General features: G+C 40.5%; 1 protein-coding gene across 2 annotated transcripts in view; it reads left to right on the top strand.

The window, feature by feature from the left end:
• The first annotated feature begins 233 nt into the window (after positions 1-233).
• elavl4 (ELAV like neuron-specific RNA binding protein 4) overlaps positions 234-14,689 on the top strand; it is a 94,279-nt gene continuing 79,823 nt past the window's right edge. The window contains exons 1-2 of one of the 2 annotated variants that reach the window (XM_073818614.1): positions 234-775; positions 1,393-1,521. In XM_073818614.1, the coding sequence (XP_073674715.1) occupies positions 728-775; positions 1,393-1,521 (177 nt within the window). In that variant the 5' untranslated portion in view covers positions 234-727. The remainder of the gene's footprint in view (positions 776-1,392; positions 1,522-14,689) is intronic. The other variant, XM_073818613.1, reaches the window with a different exon arrangement.

The following is a 14,689-nucleotide window of genomic DNA, read 5'->3' as shown; positions in this document are numbered from 1 at the left end:
CAGAAAAGGCAGATGTGCCTGTGTCATGTCTGTTATGAACAGTCTTCCCACCTTGTGGTAACACTGTGAACTGTAACTGCAGGAGAGCGTGATCGAGAAATAGAGAGAGGGAGCAAGTGGAGGGTGGGGTGGGGGTAAAGAGAGATAGAGAGAGAGGGAGTGTGAGGAAGGGAGGGAGCAAGGAAGGAGAGAGAAAGAGAAAGGGTGAGGATGGAGAGAGAGAGAGAGAGAGAGAGAGAGAGAGAGAGAGAGAGAGAGAGAGAGAGAGAGGAGTTTAAACTAAGAGCTATGTTTTGGGACGAACTAATCTGCTAGAGAGCAGTGTGAGGATCGGAACGCATTGTGCGAGCGAGTGTGTGGAGGACAGATAAGGGAAGAAGCCCGGCAGACCGACTGCTTGTTTTAATGTGCTGACTCTGGGGAGCTAAAAAAAAAAAAAAAATATTGACTCTTCAGTCGTGCGGCGTGAGCCAGGGCACAAGCGCCACATTTAACAGAGGTGCACCAGAAAACACGGGCGCGAGAGAGGAGAAAATACATCCAGCCAGACAGCACATATAGAGGATTTTTCCTTCCTTTTCTTCTTTTTTTTTAATCTGTTCATTTTTCTTTCTTTTTTTTCTCGGGACTGATTCCCATTTCCAGTAGAGAAAAGGGAGCCGTAGAGCCACGAGAACGCAACAAAAAACCACCAAAAAGCGACAAGAAACGAAACAACGCCAACAAGATGTTTGAAATCAGCCGAACACTGAATGCTGCTTTGTTGAGCAATGAGGTAAAGGAATTGGATTTTCTTCTTCTGTCACCTCACTTCTCTAAGTGTGTGTTCATTATTCCGTCGTGCGTAACGTTTCTATGTTTTATCAGTGTGTCCATGCTTCTAAATGTGGCAGCTGACAGGTCTAAATGAATGTGCAGGGATTGAGCATTTAGGTCCAGTTAAACGGCTGCTAGCTGAAGGCAGAACCTCTTTGCTCTCCAGGCGTATTGTAATGGATGAGAGACTAGACTCGCTCTCTCTCCCTCTCCCACGCACAATCATTTCATTTTCTCATTTACTCAAAGCAAGATAGCTGTAACTGCTGAGCTTGCTTGATGACTTGCCCATCTGGGGCTTGCACTGACTGTGTGCGTGCGTGTTTGTGTGTGTGTGTGTGTGTGTGTGTGTGTGTGTGTGTGTGTGTGTGTGTGTGTGTGTGTAGCGTGAATGTGAACATAAGCACACGGCTCTCTATCACTGTGGCAGTCCAGTTTTTTCTTTCCTTCCGCCTCTTGCTTTTTTCTTTAGCCTGTATATTTCGTTACCACCTTGGCTAGCATTCTGTTCTCTTCCTCTTCTCTTCTCTTCTCTTCTCTTCTCCTCTTCCCTGTAAACGCGCACCTCGCGAGCAGTGTCTGAAGATGATGGTAAGGTGTTCACAGAACTCTGCAGTAGCCCAGGCGGAAGGCTCCTTCCCAGGCATGGGCTCGCTGCTTTTCCCCCGAGATCCATCCAACCAACTGGGGGCCAGGGCGCTGGGGGTAAGAGGATAGACAGATCTGTCAGACAAACGAATGAGAAAATAGATGGCAAAGTAGAATAAGAATACTAACTTCATTTAGGTAAATGTGTGCAGCCCTTAGGCTTGAATTAGCCAATGTTTTCATGCCTCATTGTGTGATGATACGGCCGCCCACTCCGACTAGATCTTTCTATCAGTTAGCCAGAGCGAAAGAGAAAGAGAATGAGAGAGACAGATTGCAAGAGAAAAAGCAGCTTGTGTAAGTGTATTGTTTGTGTATTCCTGCTCGGAATGTGTTTGTGCGGTGGTGTACTGATGCCTGAAATTGAAAGTGCGCTGCGTGTGTGTGAGTGTGTATGCTTAAAGTCATTTGAGCATAGTAAGGTTAGATGGCTAAAGGACAGATTTTTGTATGTACTGTTTGTTTCAGGCATCATTCTGAATTTCAAACAACTTTCCAAATGTGTTGTGTTGGTGCTCTGCAGCCTCGTAGCACAAACGTGATTGGAAACGTGTTAACTACCTCAATATGTGAGCGGCTCTCTTGTAATTCTTTTAATTTGTAGCACATCAAAATTAAGTTGTTTTATTTCTCCACTGGCCATACTAGCAGATAAACAGCTGGCTAAGGCTTTTCCTGATTATAATGAACGTGTTTTTACTCAAGTCTGGAGCTATGAAAGTGGATAACCATCATTTACGTTCTCATTCAGTCATTTCTGATCTTCTACTACAGTCTTGGGGGGAAGAGAGATGGCTGTATGGGAAAGCCCTGGCTGGCTGGCTGGTGCTGTAAGCGCCGGTCGGTTAAGAATAAATCCCTGACTTGGTGCATTAAATCGACACGAAACTGTGGGTGTCTAATCTGTGATGGGCTCTCGTTCCTCGTCTCCACAAAACAGGATCAGCCTGCCTGCCTGGAGCCGCACCACATTCTCACACAAATCAGACTCATACTGACAGCACTGGAGCTCCTCTGCCAGTGCACAAACACACACACACAAGCATACGTACACACACTGCGATCGCATGCAGCTGGGTGTTCACAGGCAGAGAGAGCAGATTTTTAAACCCTTCTTTGCAACCTTTCTGAGGTGTGTGTACACACTTGCCTTAAAATCCTCCGCAGCTCAGGGATTTGAAACATTTTGCATATTCATCCTGGTGATTCTTCAGCTCTAAGAAGACAGGAAAAAGAAACAAGGCATGTAAAGTCAAAACCACAGATATTCTCATTTGAACTACAACGTTTAATCAGGAAAATCGCTGTCATCCAGCAATCAGTCACTATTTGGCCTGTGAAAGCAGAAAATCTATGCATTCTAAGCATTTAATATATAATAAAAATTAGCGACAGCGATACATATGCGTCACTAGTCGTTGGGAACCGTGTGACTGCGCAAAGTGTTATTCTAGATTCTTCACAATGGCAGAAGAGATTCAGTTCACAAAAGTAGAATTTTTTTTTAAGATGGTTTAATGAGAAGTGGTTTCTCTCTTTCTACCTCGACAGACTGTCAACAAACTGTTTTAATGTTCTGCTTCTGCACTGTACATGTTAAAGATAGAAATAAAACACTGCTATATTTTTCAGCTGGCTTAATTTCATCATTTTTTACTGTCATAAAATAACAGCCATTGTACATTATATTTGAGCATTTGTTTTATTTCTAGATATATAATAGACCCTTGCCAATTTTAGTTTTTTTTTCGCTTCATTTGGATAATAAATTGTCCAGTTTATTCATTTGGGAGCGGGGAAATATGTCTTTATCTCTGCTGGACTGTTTCTTCTGTAAAAAATCTGCATTTGTGACTCACATTTATCCGCAAACACACAACTCACATTTCAGATTGTAATTAACCAGGTTAAATCAGACCATCGTTACAGTGATTAATTGTGCCTTCATTAACTGAAGCCAGATAATTTGCATACATTAAATCATTGTACAGAGAAGAGGTAGAGGTCTGTCTAGGCGTTTTTTTGTGTCAGAGGAAGATTTTATGCTTTTTTCTAGTTCTCTGTCAGTATTTTTTTTTACATGCATTAGGTTGCTCTCAGACATCTTGCTGAGGAAAACGACTAGAACGTTCCATCTGGATGCAGCTTTTTCAATTATATTTCTATATGCGCAGCATGTGTAGAATCCATATATCAAAGTAATGATTGTATTTTATGATTAAGTAAATCAATCAAGCAATGAAAACACTCAGAGCTAGATCCGAAGATGTTTTTACAAACATAAACTGACATTAAAAGCCAAGCGCAATCATGAGAAGCTATGGATCACTAACTTAGAGATCATTTATTTATCAGCGCGCTTTAACGTATACCTATAAACAATCCGGAATAATTGAATAAAAATGTAAAAAAATATTTGCGGAAGTAGCAAAACAGATGCAGCACATAACAGTAGTTATGTTTGATTTTCGGCATTCTCGTGCCAAGCACTCTCATGGGTTCTCGAACATCCAGAAGACACTGAAATGATTTCTAATCACGGTTAATAACCGCAGTGTTTTTTTTTAATTAAGCATGACACATTGCCACTCGAGATACTGCGCTAAGCAGGATACGGTGTGATTTCCAATTATAAAACATTTTCGGCATTCAGCACAAATGATGAAAACATCTGAAAAAGTACAATTGCGAGAAAAACGAAACCACATCTGACTTGTTAGGGTAACGGGTATTAATCCAAACACATGCAGATTTGCTAGATTCAAAATTTCCAATGCTGATTGGAGATGCTGTTCGTGTGCACACACACGCTCCAGCAGTCCACGGGTTACAGCTGCTTTATGTCAAACAGCGGCGTGCTCGCTTTCTAACTTCATTTTCAGCCATTTTTGAAGGTTACGTTCGCTCCTAAATTCGTTGGAGGGAGCTGAGAAACAAACAGAGATGAGGGGGAGAGGAGAGGGAATTGAAGAGCGATTGGCAAATGTCTGTTGGCAGTGCGAGAGATAGGCAGGGTCATCTCTATTTCACAACAATGATTAGCTCTGCCCATCTGCCGGCTCGACAGGCTCCTCCTGCTGTGATTGCAGTGTTCTCTGTTCAATGTAGCCCTGGAAATTAGTTCATTTGTGCTGCTCAACCCCAGCCTAACTGTACTGAGAACAGGTGCAGCATTCTACCCCCGCACAAAGCCATAGCGAGAGTGTACGCGCGTGTGTGAATCCGAGCAGCAAGTAAAGCAGACTCATCAACTGTGAAAAGATTCACATCTCGCAACACAATGGCAGTAGATTGCAGTGGATCAACTTCCCGTTCAAAAATACGAACCTTTTTCTCCTTCTAGTAGGACGTCTCTCCTTATTAGCGTTCACCTCAGAATTCCGACATCAATACCTTTTTACTTCTGCGTATATTTAGCCTGCCACAAAAGCTACTGTGTTAAACCAAATATGACACTAGAATTTCATGCTTGCTGCTGAGAATTTTAAGTATTTCCCATCAATATTCTATCCATATTAATATCAGACACCTCAGTCAAGGACAGGATCTGATTTTGTACTAGTGTGGAAATGGCAGAGCCATCACACAGAAAGATCTGGAGCCCAGAGCCCTGCAGCTTCAGAGGCCACCGCTATTGTCAGGGCGCTTTGCCATTTTGGAAGAAAAGGCCGCAAGAATGAGCTATTTAACCTGTGGGTCACTCAACGGTCACTGCGCACACGCGCACAACGCATTTGTGAGAGAATTAGCCACCTTGCGCTGCTCAGACTCGCGTGTGTGTGCATGTGTAAATGATAGAGTGCAGAAACAGAGACTCCTGTTTCGTAAACTAGCGATGCAGGACCACCTGTTTTTAATAGACATACGCCAAATGTTGCACAGAACTGCATCCAAATACTGTGTGAGCATTATGGTGATGCTCTGAGCTCATATGGATTGCAAATAGATGTGAAATTAGGAGAAACTAAACAGCATATTCTAAACTGTGTGAAACCAAAGTAAAAATAGTTGTTGTTGTATTTTAGTAATCTGATGATGATAAACATCATCTGTAAAAAAAAGAAAAAAAAGGAAAAAAAAGAAACTGGAACTGCTATCAGCTATTCAGTTTTTGTCTCAGTACCACAAAATCAGAGGCATTAACAGATACATCTATCTATCTATCTATCTATCTATCTATCTATCTATCTATCTATCTATATATCTATCATTGTAGCCTAGAGGTTAAAGATCTGAGCTGGAAACTGAAAAGTTGAACATTCAAAGCCCCCAAGAGGCATTTCATGAGCATAAACATATTCTATTCTAATGTATTCTATTTGAAATTTTTGAAAATATAACAACAGGGTGGTACAGGGTGGATAAATGTGTTTCCACCAGCTGAAATTGTGTGAAACTCTATTCTATACAACAACGGGAAACTATGCTCACAAACAGCGTGTCCATCAGGAAAAAATTTAATTGAAATTTATAATTCAGTTATATTCTATAAAGATCCTAATACGAAATAGCAGGAAGGTATGCTCGGGAATAGTTTGACTGCAGTAATGGCCCGGCTGACTACAGAGTTTGGATATAACTAAAGGGGCAAACCGAGCTACAATACACAGGGGACCCTGGATATCCTATGAAACGTGTCTAAGGATGCATTAGCTCAAGCAATCTGGCTGCAGAGCCATAAATGCTGGCAGTTTTGTGTTTTCGGGCATAAGCATGTTAAGCAGGAAAAGAGGATGAGAGTGCTCATTAGGAAACAAATGTAATGAAATTAAGTTCGTACTGTCATCACAAGAGTGCATTTGTGTGTGCATCTCACAAACAACACACCTCACTTACATGTATCCACTAGCACACCCGCAGAGCTTCAGGATGCTTGTGCATGTGAAAGTAGATGAAAAAAGCTCCAGTGGGGGCCGTCACCAGTGATGCGAGGAGCAGGTGTCTCCAGCCAGGCAGAGAGAGAACCAGGGCAGCCTACCTCGGTTGAGTCTTAGCCCCACCAGTGCTCCACTCGCCTGGGAGGACAGGTGACATCTGGCCCCTGTGCCTATGTAGTGGAAGACTCTTCCTCCAGGGACGACAGTTACTCCTGAATCTCTGAGCCAGTATGGAAAGATGTGATATTTTTTTCCACCGTCTTTACTTTTTGATGATTTCACAGGGACTGGGTGTTGATGAAGAGAGCGGCAGATTGGAGGTCTTGAAAGCTCTCCCCTTTTTCTCTTTGAAAAGACAGCTAAAAAAGAGTCAGGGAAGAGAGGGGTCAGCATGAGTGATACAGGCACCATGACCTGGAAGTAAAAAGCCTGTGATTTTAGCAGCAGGGGGCGAGTGCTGGCAATGATGGTCCCCAAAGAAAAACACGTTCACGTACCTCTCTCCGCGTACAGAATAAAGGTCTAGTCTTCATCTGGAGTCTCAGGGCTGTGATTTCTGCAGGGAAAAAGAACATCATAACTGAGGATTCAGTGAACAGCGAGAGCTTTGTGTTTCAAGTGAGACTATTCAAGCAAAGCCATAAAAAACATACAAAATAAAAGAAAGAGCAGAAAAGGGGAAAAAATTACAAAGGAAGAGTAATTTCTATGGCTGAGCCAGGACTCAAGACTGTTACAGAGAGTGCATACTAAAATTCACAGTTTTTCCAAAAGCAGAAAATAGTTTGTGGGGTTTTTTTTCCAGCACCGGTGCTGTTTTATTCTTCCAGAAAAAGAAATAGACATTTTAATGATTCAGTATTTCAGGAATGATGATGGAGTGATTTTTAAAAGAGAAACGTTAAATGCTTACACAGGAATGTGTGTTAAGTGCATGAATGCTCGCTTGTCTGGTTTACCCCGGCTTGCTTAAGTACTATAATTAATGGTTTTGTTAATTGAACAGGAATTGCGAAGGCACTGTAGTGTAGAAAGCAGCACCAGTAATTCATCATTTTCACTCTTTTTCTTCTTCTCGCGTTCTCTTTGCACACGTTTACTTTTACAGCTCGAGCAAACAAGTTGTCTACTGTCTTCTAAAATGAACTCAATTTAAAATTAAACTGGCCACTTGGACAAGATTTGTTCTCTCGAATTGAACAAAACATGCTGCTGTTTATTTACAGGACAACAGATTCCGGAGACTCCCTGAAACACTCCATCTATTATGTTGGGCTGCATGTTAAATACATTAAGAACAGCAGTCACACCCCGACCGGTTGTTATTAAAGAAGTCCAATCATCCATCAGAATCGGGCGGCCATTTTGTAGTAGGATTATTCGCGTTGCTATGACACGCAGGCTGTTTCTAAAGTGATAAATGTGCTCTCTGCCTGAATGATAGCCTGTGCCCAAGAGCTGACACGTTGACGAACGGCGCTGTTTCCCCGAATTGATAGTTTCTGAGCCCATACATTTCATTGATTCGTTAATTGTTCGAGGGAGTTGGAGGCGCCTGACTGTCATGAATAAATGATAGATGCCTGGCATGTGTGCATTACCGAGGAAGACCTTTGAGGCGTGGTGTTGCTTCCTCAGAGACGCCAACCGTCCTCTTCACAGCCCCGAGGAGCTGCTGGTCCCCGTTAGTTTCCCCTCACATTAATAATGCATTCTCTCTAACAGCAGTGTTCAGCATTAAATGCTCTGCCATGGAGCCTGTTCAAAAACATCAATACAAACTCACTGAAATAACCCGTTTCAGGCAGAGGGGGGAAAAAAAGAAGTTACACATGCTAATTGCTTCTTAAGGCATTCCTTCTGTCTACAGCTAGCGGCTCTTGTATCTTTTTCTCTTTCTGAATCTTTTCCTTTCTCTCGTCTTGCTCTTTGACTAAGTAAGGCACCATGAATTCTGGGAGAAAGGCAGTTTGGATGGAGGGGAGTGGTGCAGAAATACTGACGATGCTTTTCCCAGGGCTCAGAAAGACAAGGTGATGGAGTATCTACAAACAGGGAAAGATAGGTGGGGGAACAGGGGGAACAAGGAAAGGAAAAAAGTGAGATCGATGACACATTTCTGTTCGATTTTACTCCAGAGATATGAGTTGTACATATAATATCAACAAGCTAAAAATGACATACTTTTTTCAGATAACTCATAGTAGTTGCTCGGAATCAAATTCTGTCGGTGCAGCTTTGAAAAACTATTATATGATTGCCTTTTATCACGAATAAAACATACATAATCAGTTACTAAAATACACAATTCACTACAGACTATTTGAAACCCACTATAGGTATTCATCATTGCAGAGAAGTGAATATAATGAATAAGCTACATTCATCTTGTAGTTGCTCTAAGCAAAAGCTGGCCTGGTCAGCACAGTGAAACCGTGGCCCCCTCTCTGAAGGGAAGCACTGATTAAAGACCAGGCCAGATGGACCACAGCGGTCTTCCTCATCGTGCTCGAGAGCTCCGACTGCGATCAAACACAGCAAAGGCCACCCTACAGCCAAGCGTCATACAACTCGATCTTCACCATTGCTCAGTCCCCCTCTAGCCAACCGTCAGTGACTGCACTACGCAAATGAGATGGAGAGAATCGTCAGTGATGTTAATGATCAGAAAAGAGCTGAAGTGTCTCGCTCAATGTCACCTTCGTTTGGAACTGGCCATGAGGACAGCCTCCCGCCGGGTTCGATATGTGCTCAAGGATTCACCGGTGCCACATTCATCTAATTTTCCCCACAAATAATGAGGCTTTCCTTAATGCAAAACAGAAAAAACACTCATTACAAGTCATCATGATAAGTACAGCTCCATCAAAATCAGCATGATAATTATTAGTAGTCGTATTTTTTGACCTTGATAGTGTATATCAGCATTGAAACTCTCTGAGTCTCTCAGCAAAAAGTCAACAGACATGAACGATATAAATGTTTTTACTGGTTAAATCATAATTCAAACATTACCTGAATCCATATTCTCCAAAATATCTCGGCTACGAAACACGACCGTCGTTTTCAGACAGGTTTTTCGTATCTAAACGTGGCGAGCGTCGTCTGGGTGAGCCGAGGCTGAGCTTCGCAGCCTGACACATGCAGTGCTGCCTGGCGGTGAAGCCGCCAAAAAAAGTTGATGTTGTGTCGAGGTTCTCCTTTGAGAAGGTGACAGGAACAGGAATTGGACTGGGTGATACTCATGTCCTCTGACAGAGAGAGATATTTGCTTCAGAGGGAGAAAACTTCACCCCTTACTCCCAAGGCGAATGAGAATTGTGACAATCGGGATATGTCAAATAAGAGGGAGAATTTGATGTGAGGAGAAAAAGATTAAAGTATTTGTCCTTCAACAAATGAAAATTTAATAGATACAGCATTTCTTAGATATATCTGTTTTTGGTTTTTTTAAGTCTCTTATGATCATCAAGGCTGCATTTATTTGATCAAAAATACAGAAAAAAATGTAATATTGCAAAATGTTATTACAATATAAAATAATGCTTTTTATTTTAATATTTATTCCTGTGATGCAAAGCTTAATTTTCATCAGCTTTTACTCCAGTCTTAAGTGTTACATGATCCTTCAGAAATCATTGGAATATGCTGGTTTATTATTGGAATTATCAATGTTGAAAACAGTTGTGCTGCCAAATATTTATTTGGAACCTGTGATTCTTTTTTCAGGATTCTTTGATACAAGTTAATAACAAGTTAAAAAGAACACATCCTTGGTGAATAAAAGTATTAATTTCTTTCAAAAAAAAGAAAGAATAAAAATGTACTGTCCCCAAACTTTTGAACAGCAGTGTATATTGTTAGAAAACCTTTCTATCTTGAATAAATGCTGTTCTTTTTAACATTTTATTGATCAAAGAATCCTGAAAAAAGTATCACAGGTTGCAAAAAAATATTAAGCAGCACAACTGTTTCTAGCACTGATAATAAATCAGCATATTAGAATGATTTTTGAAGAATCATGTGACACTAAAGACTGGAGTAATGATTCTGAAAATTCTACTTTAATTACAGATATAAATTAAAAATTAATGTATATTAATATAGAAAAACCTTGTTTTACATCCTAAAAATATTTTACAATATTAATTTTTTTTCTGTATTTTTGATCAAATAAACACAGCCTAGATGAGCATAAGAAACTTCTTATAAACATTAAAAATCGTACTGATCCCAAACTTTCCAGTGGTAGTTTATATTCCAGTCAGTATTTCAATAGAAATCCTAAACTTTTTTTTCTTTGTTTTTACAAAGTAATTTGCTGGAAAATACTAACTAAAATTTAACATGCAGTGTTTTGAATTTCCAAATTGAAACAATTTGAAACAGGACTAAGTGAAGTGCCTTAGGAGAATTTTGTAAAATTTTAAAACAAGGCTCCAAATGAGATGTGCAATTTTTAACACACTTGAGCTGACAGCTTGCAGGGGATCTACACTTCAGTGTCTTTAAATAAACCTGTTATTATTCAGGGTGAAAATTGAGACAAAATAAATGTTCCAGCTCACTGGAAGATTTTGCTCAGTTGAAACAATTAGCACCATGTCTGTTGCATGTTTTAACATGTTAAAACTCTCAGAATAGATGCCTGGTGCTCTGAAGCGAATGTGTAGGATGCATATGGCGGAAATCGATAACATTGACGGGACAATGATGGAGCACGAGCAACACACTCATCCAAGTGGACTGCAGGTTTGAAATATTTGACAAACAGGAGCACTTGGATTTGTGGTTATGGGCTAACGGAAGGAGTCAGGTGGTGTATGTGTGTGTTTGGAAGCAGGGAGAGATGGGGCATGCAAGGTTCAGAGTAATTAGTCAGATTGAGGGCTGAAATGAGGCAGTGTGAGAGGAGGCTGGGGCTAAGCATTTGTGTGTGTGTCTGTGTGTGTATTTGTGTTAGAGGCCAGGCTGGTGGGATGCTCTAATTGGAGCTAAGCGGCCGCAGAGGATCAGAGGTACTCCAGAAACAAAGGAGCACAGGCAGAGAAAGAGAGAGAGGGAGAAAGAGAGAGTTTGCTGTACTGGGTGTGTGCATGTGTCTCTTAGTGTTTGAGTGAACAATAACTAAAGTGACATTTTACATGCTCAGCTAGCAAAGGCTTTGACCAAACCTCTGACTGCATCAAAATCACACACATGCCCAAAGTCGGTTTTGAAAACGAGAAGAGACATTCTACACAATTTAAAAACAGACAAAAAAAAAAAAACGAAAGAAAGAAGTGTTTTGAAATATACACAGAAATATTTCCAAGAAAATTTGTTCTCTTTTTAGTAAAAACACATTTCAACTCACAATGACACTCAATCAAATATTACATTCCAATTTAACTACTGTATATCGAACACTTCCAAGATAAAAAAATAAATAAATTTTCAGTGTCAATTAGTTAGCTGAGCATATAAAACACCATTTTACAGAATGAAAATAAATCAATTAGCCTCGTTGCTTTTAGCTCGTTACTCAATTCACATGCTGCTTCACTTTTAATGGCTTTTTGACAGCCGATAAATGATGTGATTTACATTAGCTGGCCTGTTATAAAACCCCTCCGCCGGTGGTCAGAACAGCCATCCTTTAGCTCGACAATACCTGCATAAAAAGCCCATTTGGCAAAATGGCTGACACAAAATGCATGTGGGTTGGAGGACAAATAACGGCATCTTATATAAAATGATGCTATCTTAGTTTGACTGCTATTACCTGCTGTTCGTTCTTTTCCGAGAGGCTTTGACGCATGATGACTAAATGAAAGTCATTTATGTGTACAGACACACACATACACTTCTCTGCAATAGTAAAGATCCCTGAGGTCACATCCTCCCACTCAAAACCTCTATGTATTCTTGGCCAAACCTCCCACTACAGACCTCATGCCAGTCTAATCCCTAAGACCCCTCCCTCCATCTGTCCCCACCCAACCCAGGAGTGAACAGAGAGACAGAGGGTCACACGCAGCTTCTGAGTCATACTGGACGCGTTCCCTCAGCCTGCACGTCTACTGCTGGTATACACGGCCTCGATTCAAAACAATCTTTCATACAGAAGAATCATAACGGATGCTGCAAATGGGTAGCTGACAAATAAAATGGACAGTTTTTTTTTTTTAATTAACAGGATTTTAGGGTTATATTTATATATATGTATAAGTGAATGCGCATTTTTAGATTTTTACGACTGCTTTTTTTTTAACAGTCTTGTGTTGTGTTTTTATAAACACAAATAGTTTCTCAATTCATATGGGGTCATATAAAATGCTTGTCTAATTGCAACAGGTCCCAAATACTGCATAATGACTGTGATTAAAAAATACTGACATTTTTTAACCATAGGCTATTTTGAAAACAGCATGATAGCTGGCGTATTACTACATAATGCGTATGTGTTTAGTAATCTGTGAAATTTTTAATACAGGGAAATTCAAAATGAACCTTCCAGATGGGCCTCGTCTCCTCTTCTATCTGCAGCATCAGCTGTCACAAAGACCAGAAGCTGACATTTAGTCCTTTATAAAGATTTCCGAGAAAGAGACAGGAAGAGAGATAGAGACAGAAAGATAACTGTCATTGTAAGAATCATTACGGTTCTTTATTTATGATTTCTTAATGTTACTTTGATTTGTGACAAAAGCAACCATAGTGTAATATCCTTGCTCATGATGAATATTAAGTATTTTTTTGTTATTTATTGATGTTTGTTACTTACTATTGCCAGGAGCTGATCTGTTCTGCCATTATTGTCTGAAAAAGACAGAAAGAAATAAAGTCAGGAGAATAAGAGAGCAAAGCGTTCAATCTATATGCAATAAATCCACTTCACTGAACATACAACATGCAAAAATATATCTGCATAGAGGCACTCAGCACTTTGTTTACATCTAAATGAGAGTGCAGAGACCTTGGCATTGACTACTCACATGAATATGTCTCTCTCTCTCTCTCTCGTTCTCACACACAGATCTCTAAAATGCCTAATGGTCAGATGTAGTAGAGAAAGTAAAAAACCTATTGAGAGTAGTATTCCACTGTCCAACCTTTTCTCTTTGGCTCTGCATAAACACACAGTATGAAAGTAAAAATAGGCATCTGTGAAGTCAAACACACATTTCCTCTTACCACGTGCCATGTGACAATGAGAAATAGTCGGTGGTATCATAAGGTAGATATAAGGGTGGAGAACTTTGCTGTTTGTTCTCGTTCAGTTTGGAGGTCGTGAAGAGCTCAGTGATGGTTCCCATCAGTGGTTGTTAGACTTCAGATTGGTGAACTCACACAGAGGTTAATGGACTGACTCAAGTTTGCCTGTGCTGTGATGAGAGGTCCTGTGTATAATTGAATCAAGCCTGCATATGAATGAAACGACAGGCAGTTTTTTTTTTATCTCTCTCTCTGTTGGTGGGAGGGACCTGAATTAATGTCTTGTTGTGAGGAAGATGAAAGGTAATGCCTTCCATAACTCACATGGTGCCACATGGTTCAGTGAGCAAAATGGGAAGCAAAACACAATAACTAGTTTACGGTGTGTTTTGTGATGTAGGCTATGCATTGCGCTTTAAATAATGTTTTTTAACTATTATATTTAAATGAATTATCAAATTATTCTTTAATAAGAAATATTTTGTAACCAAATTTGAATGATAGTAATAATAAAAGACGTTTAATTTAGTTAGACGTGTTCATTTTAACATAATCAGCAAAAAAACACGGCATGCCGCTACTGCGCCAACACGTTTTAAAAAAACGAGGAATATAAATAGTCTGCATAAAGTTTGGGTTTTCTAGGGTTGAGCGCTCAAGTACCGTGTCCCTAAGAGTGAGGCCTGGCCATCCAGTGAGAAATGTCTTTCATTTTTTATGGCTCCGCTGGACTCTCATGCCAAAAGTGGTTCTTGTCAAGTCAGTTGCTCACCATGAGGGACCTCCGCTGTGGTTTTTAGAAGTGCAGGTGTGGAGACGATAAGACCGCAGCCGTTTCCCAGCCCATTGCAGCCCTGTGATTTGTTCTATTGTACCAGTACAGCCGCACAAAGACCCGCACCATATTAAAATGACACCCCCATTATTTCCCCGCAACAAACCTGAGAGGGAAATGCATTCACACAAAACTCCCCGAAGACCCATTGAATGTGTAACATTAGGAGTGTATATGGGGAGTAAATGGGTGCAAGCTGGAAATGTGTTTTTGCCCGTGATGAATTCCATATCTTGGTAAATAAAACAAGATCTGAAATCCCTTCATTCGGCGAGCAGTCGCTCTCGGGCAGCCCTCACCGGTGGAGATGTGAAAT

This window comes from Garra rufa, chromosome 15, assembly GCF_049309525.1.
Source record: "Garra rufa chromosome 15, GarRuf1.0, whole genome shotgun sequence".
NCBI classification, from domain to species: domain Eukaryota; kingdom Metazoa; phylum Chordata; class Actinopteri; order Cypriniformes; family Cyprinidae; genus Garra; species Garra rufa.
This window is presented reverse-complemented; position numbering and strand designations above follow the sequence as displayed.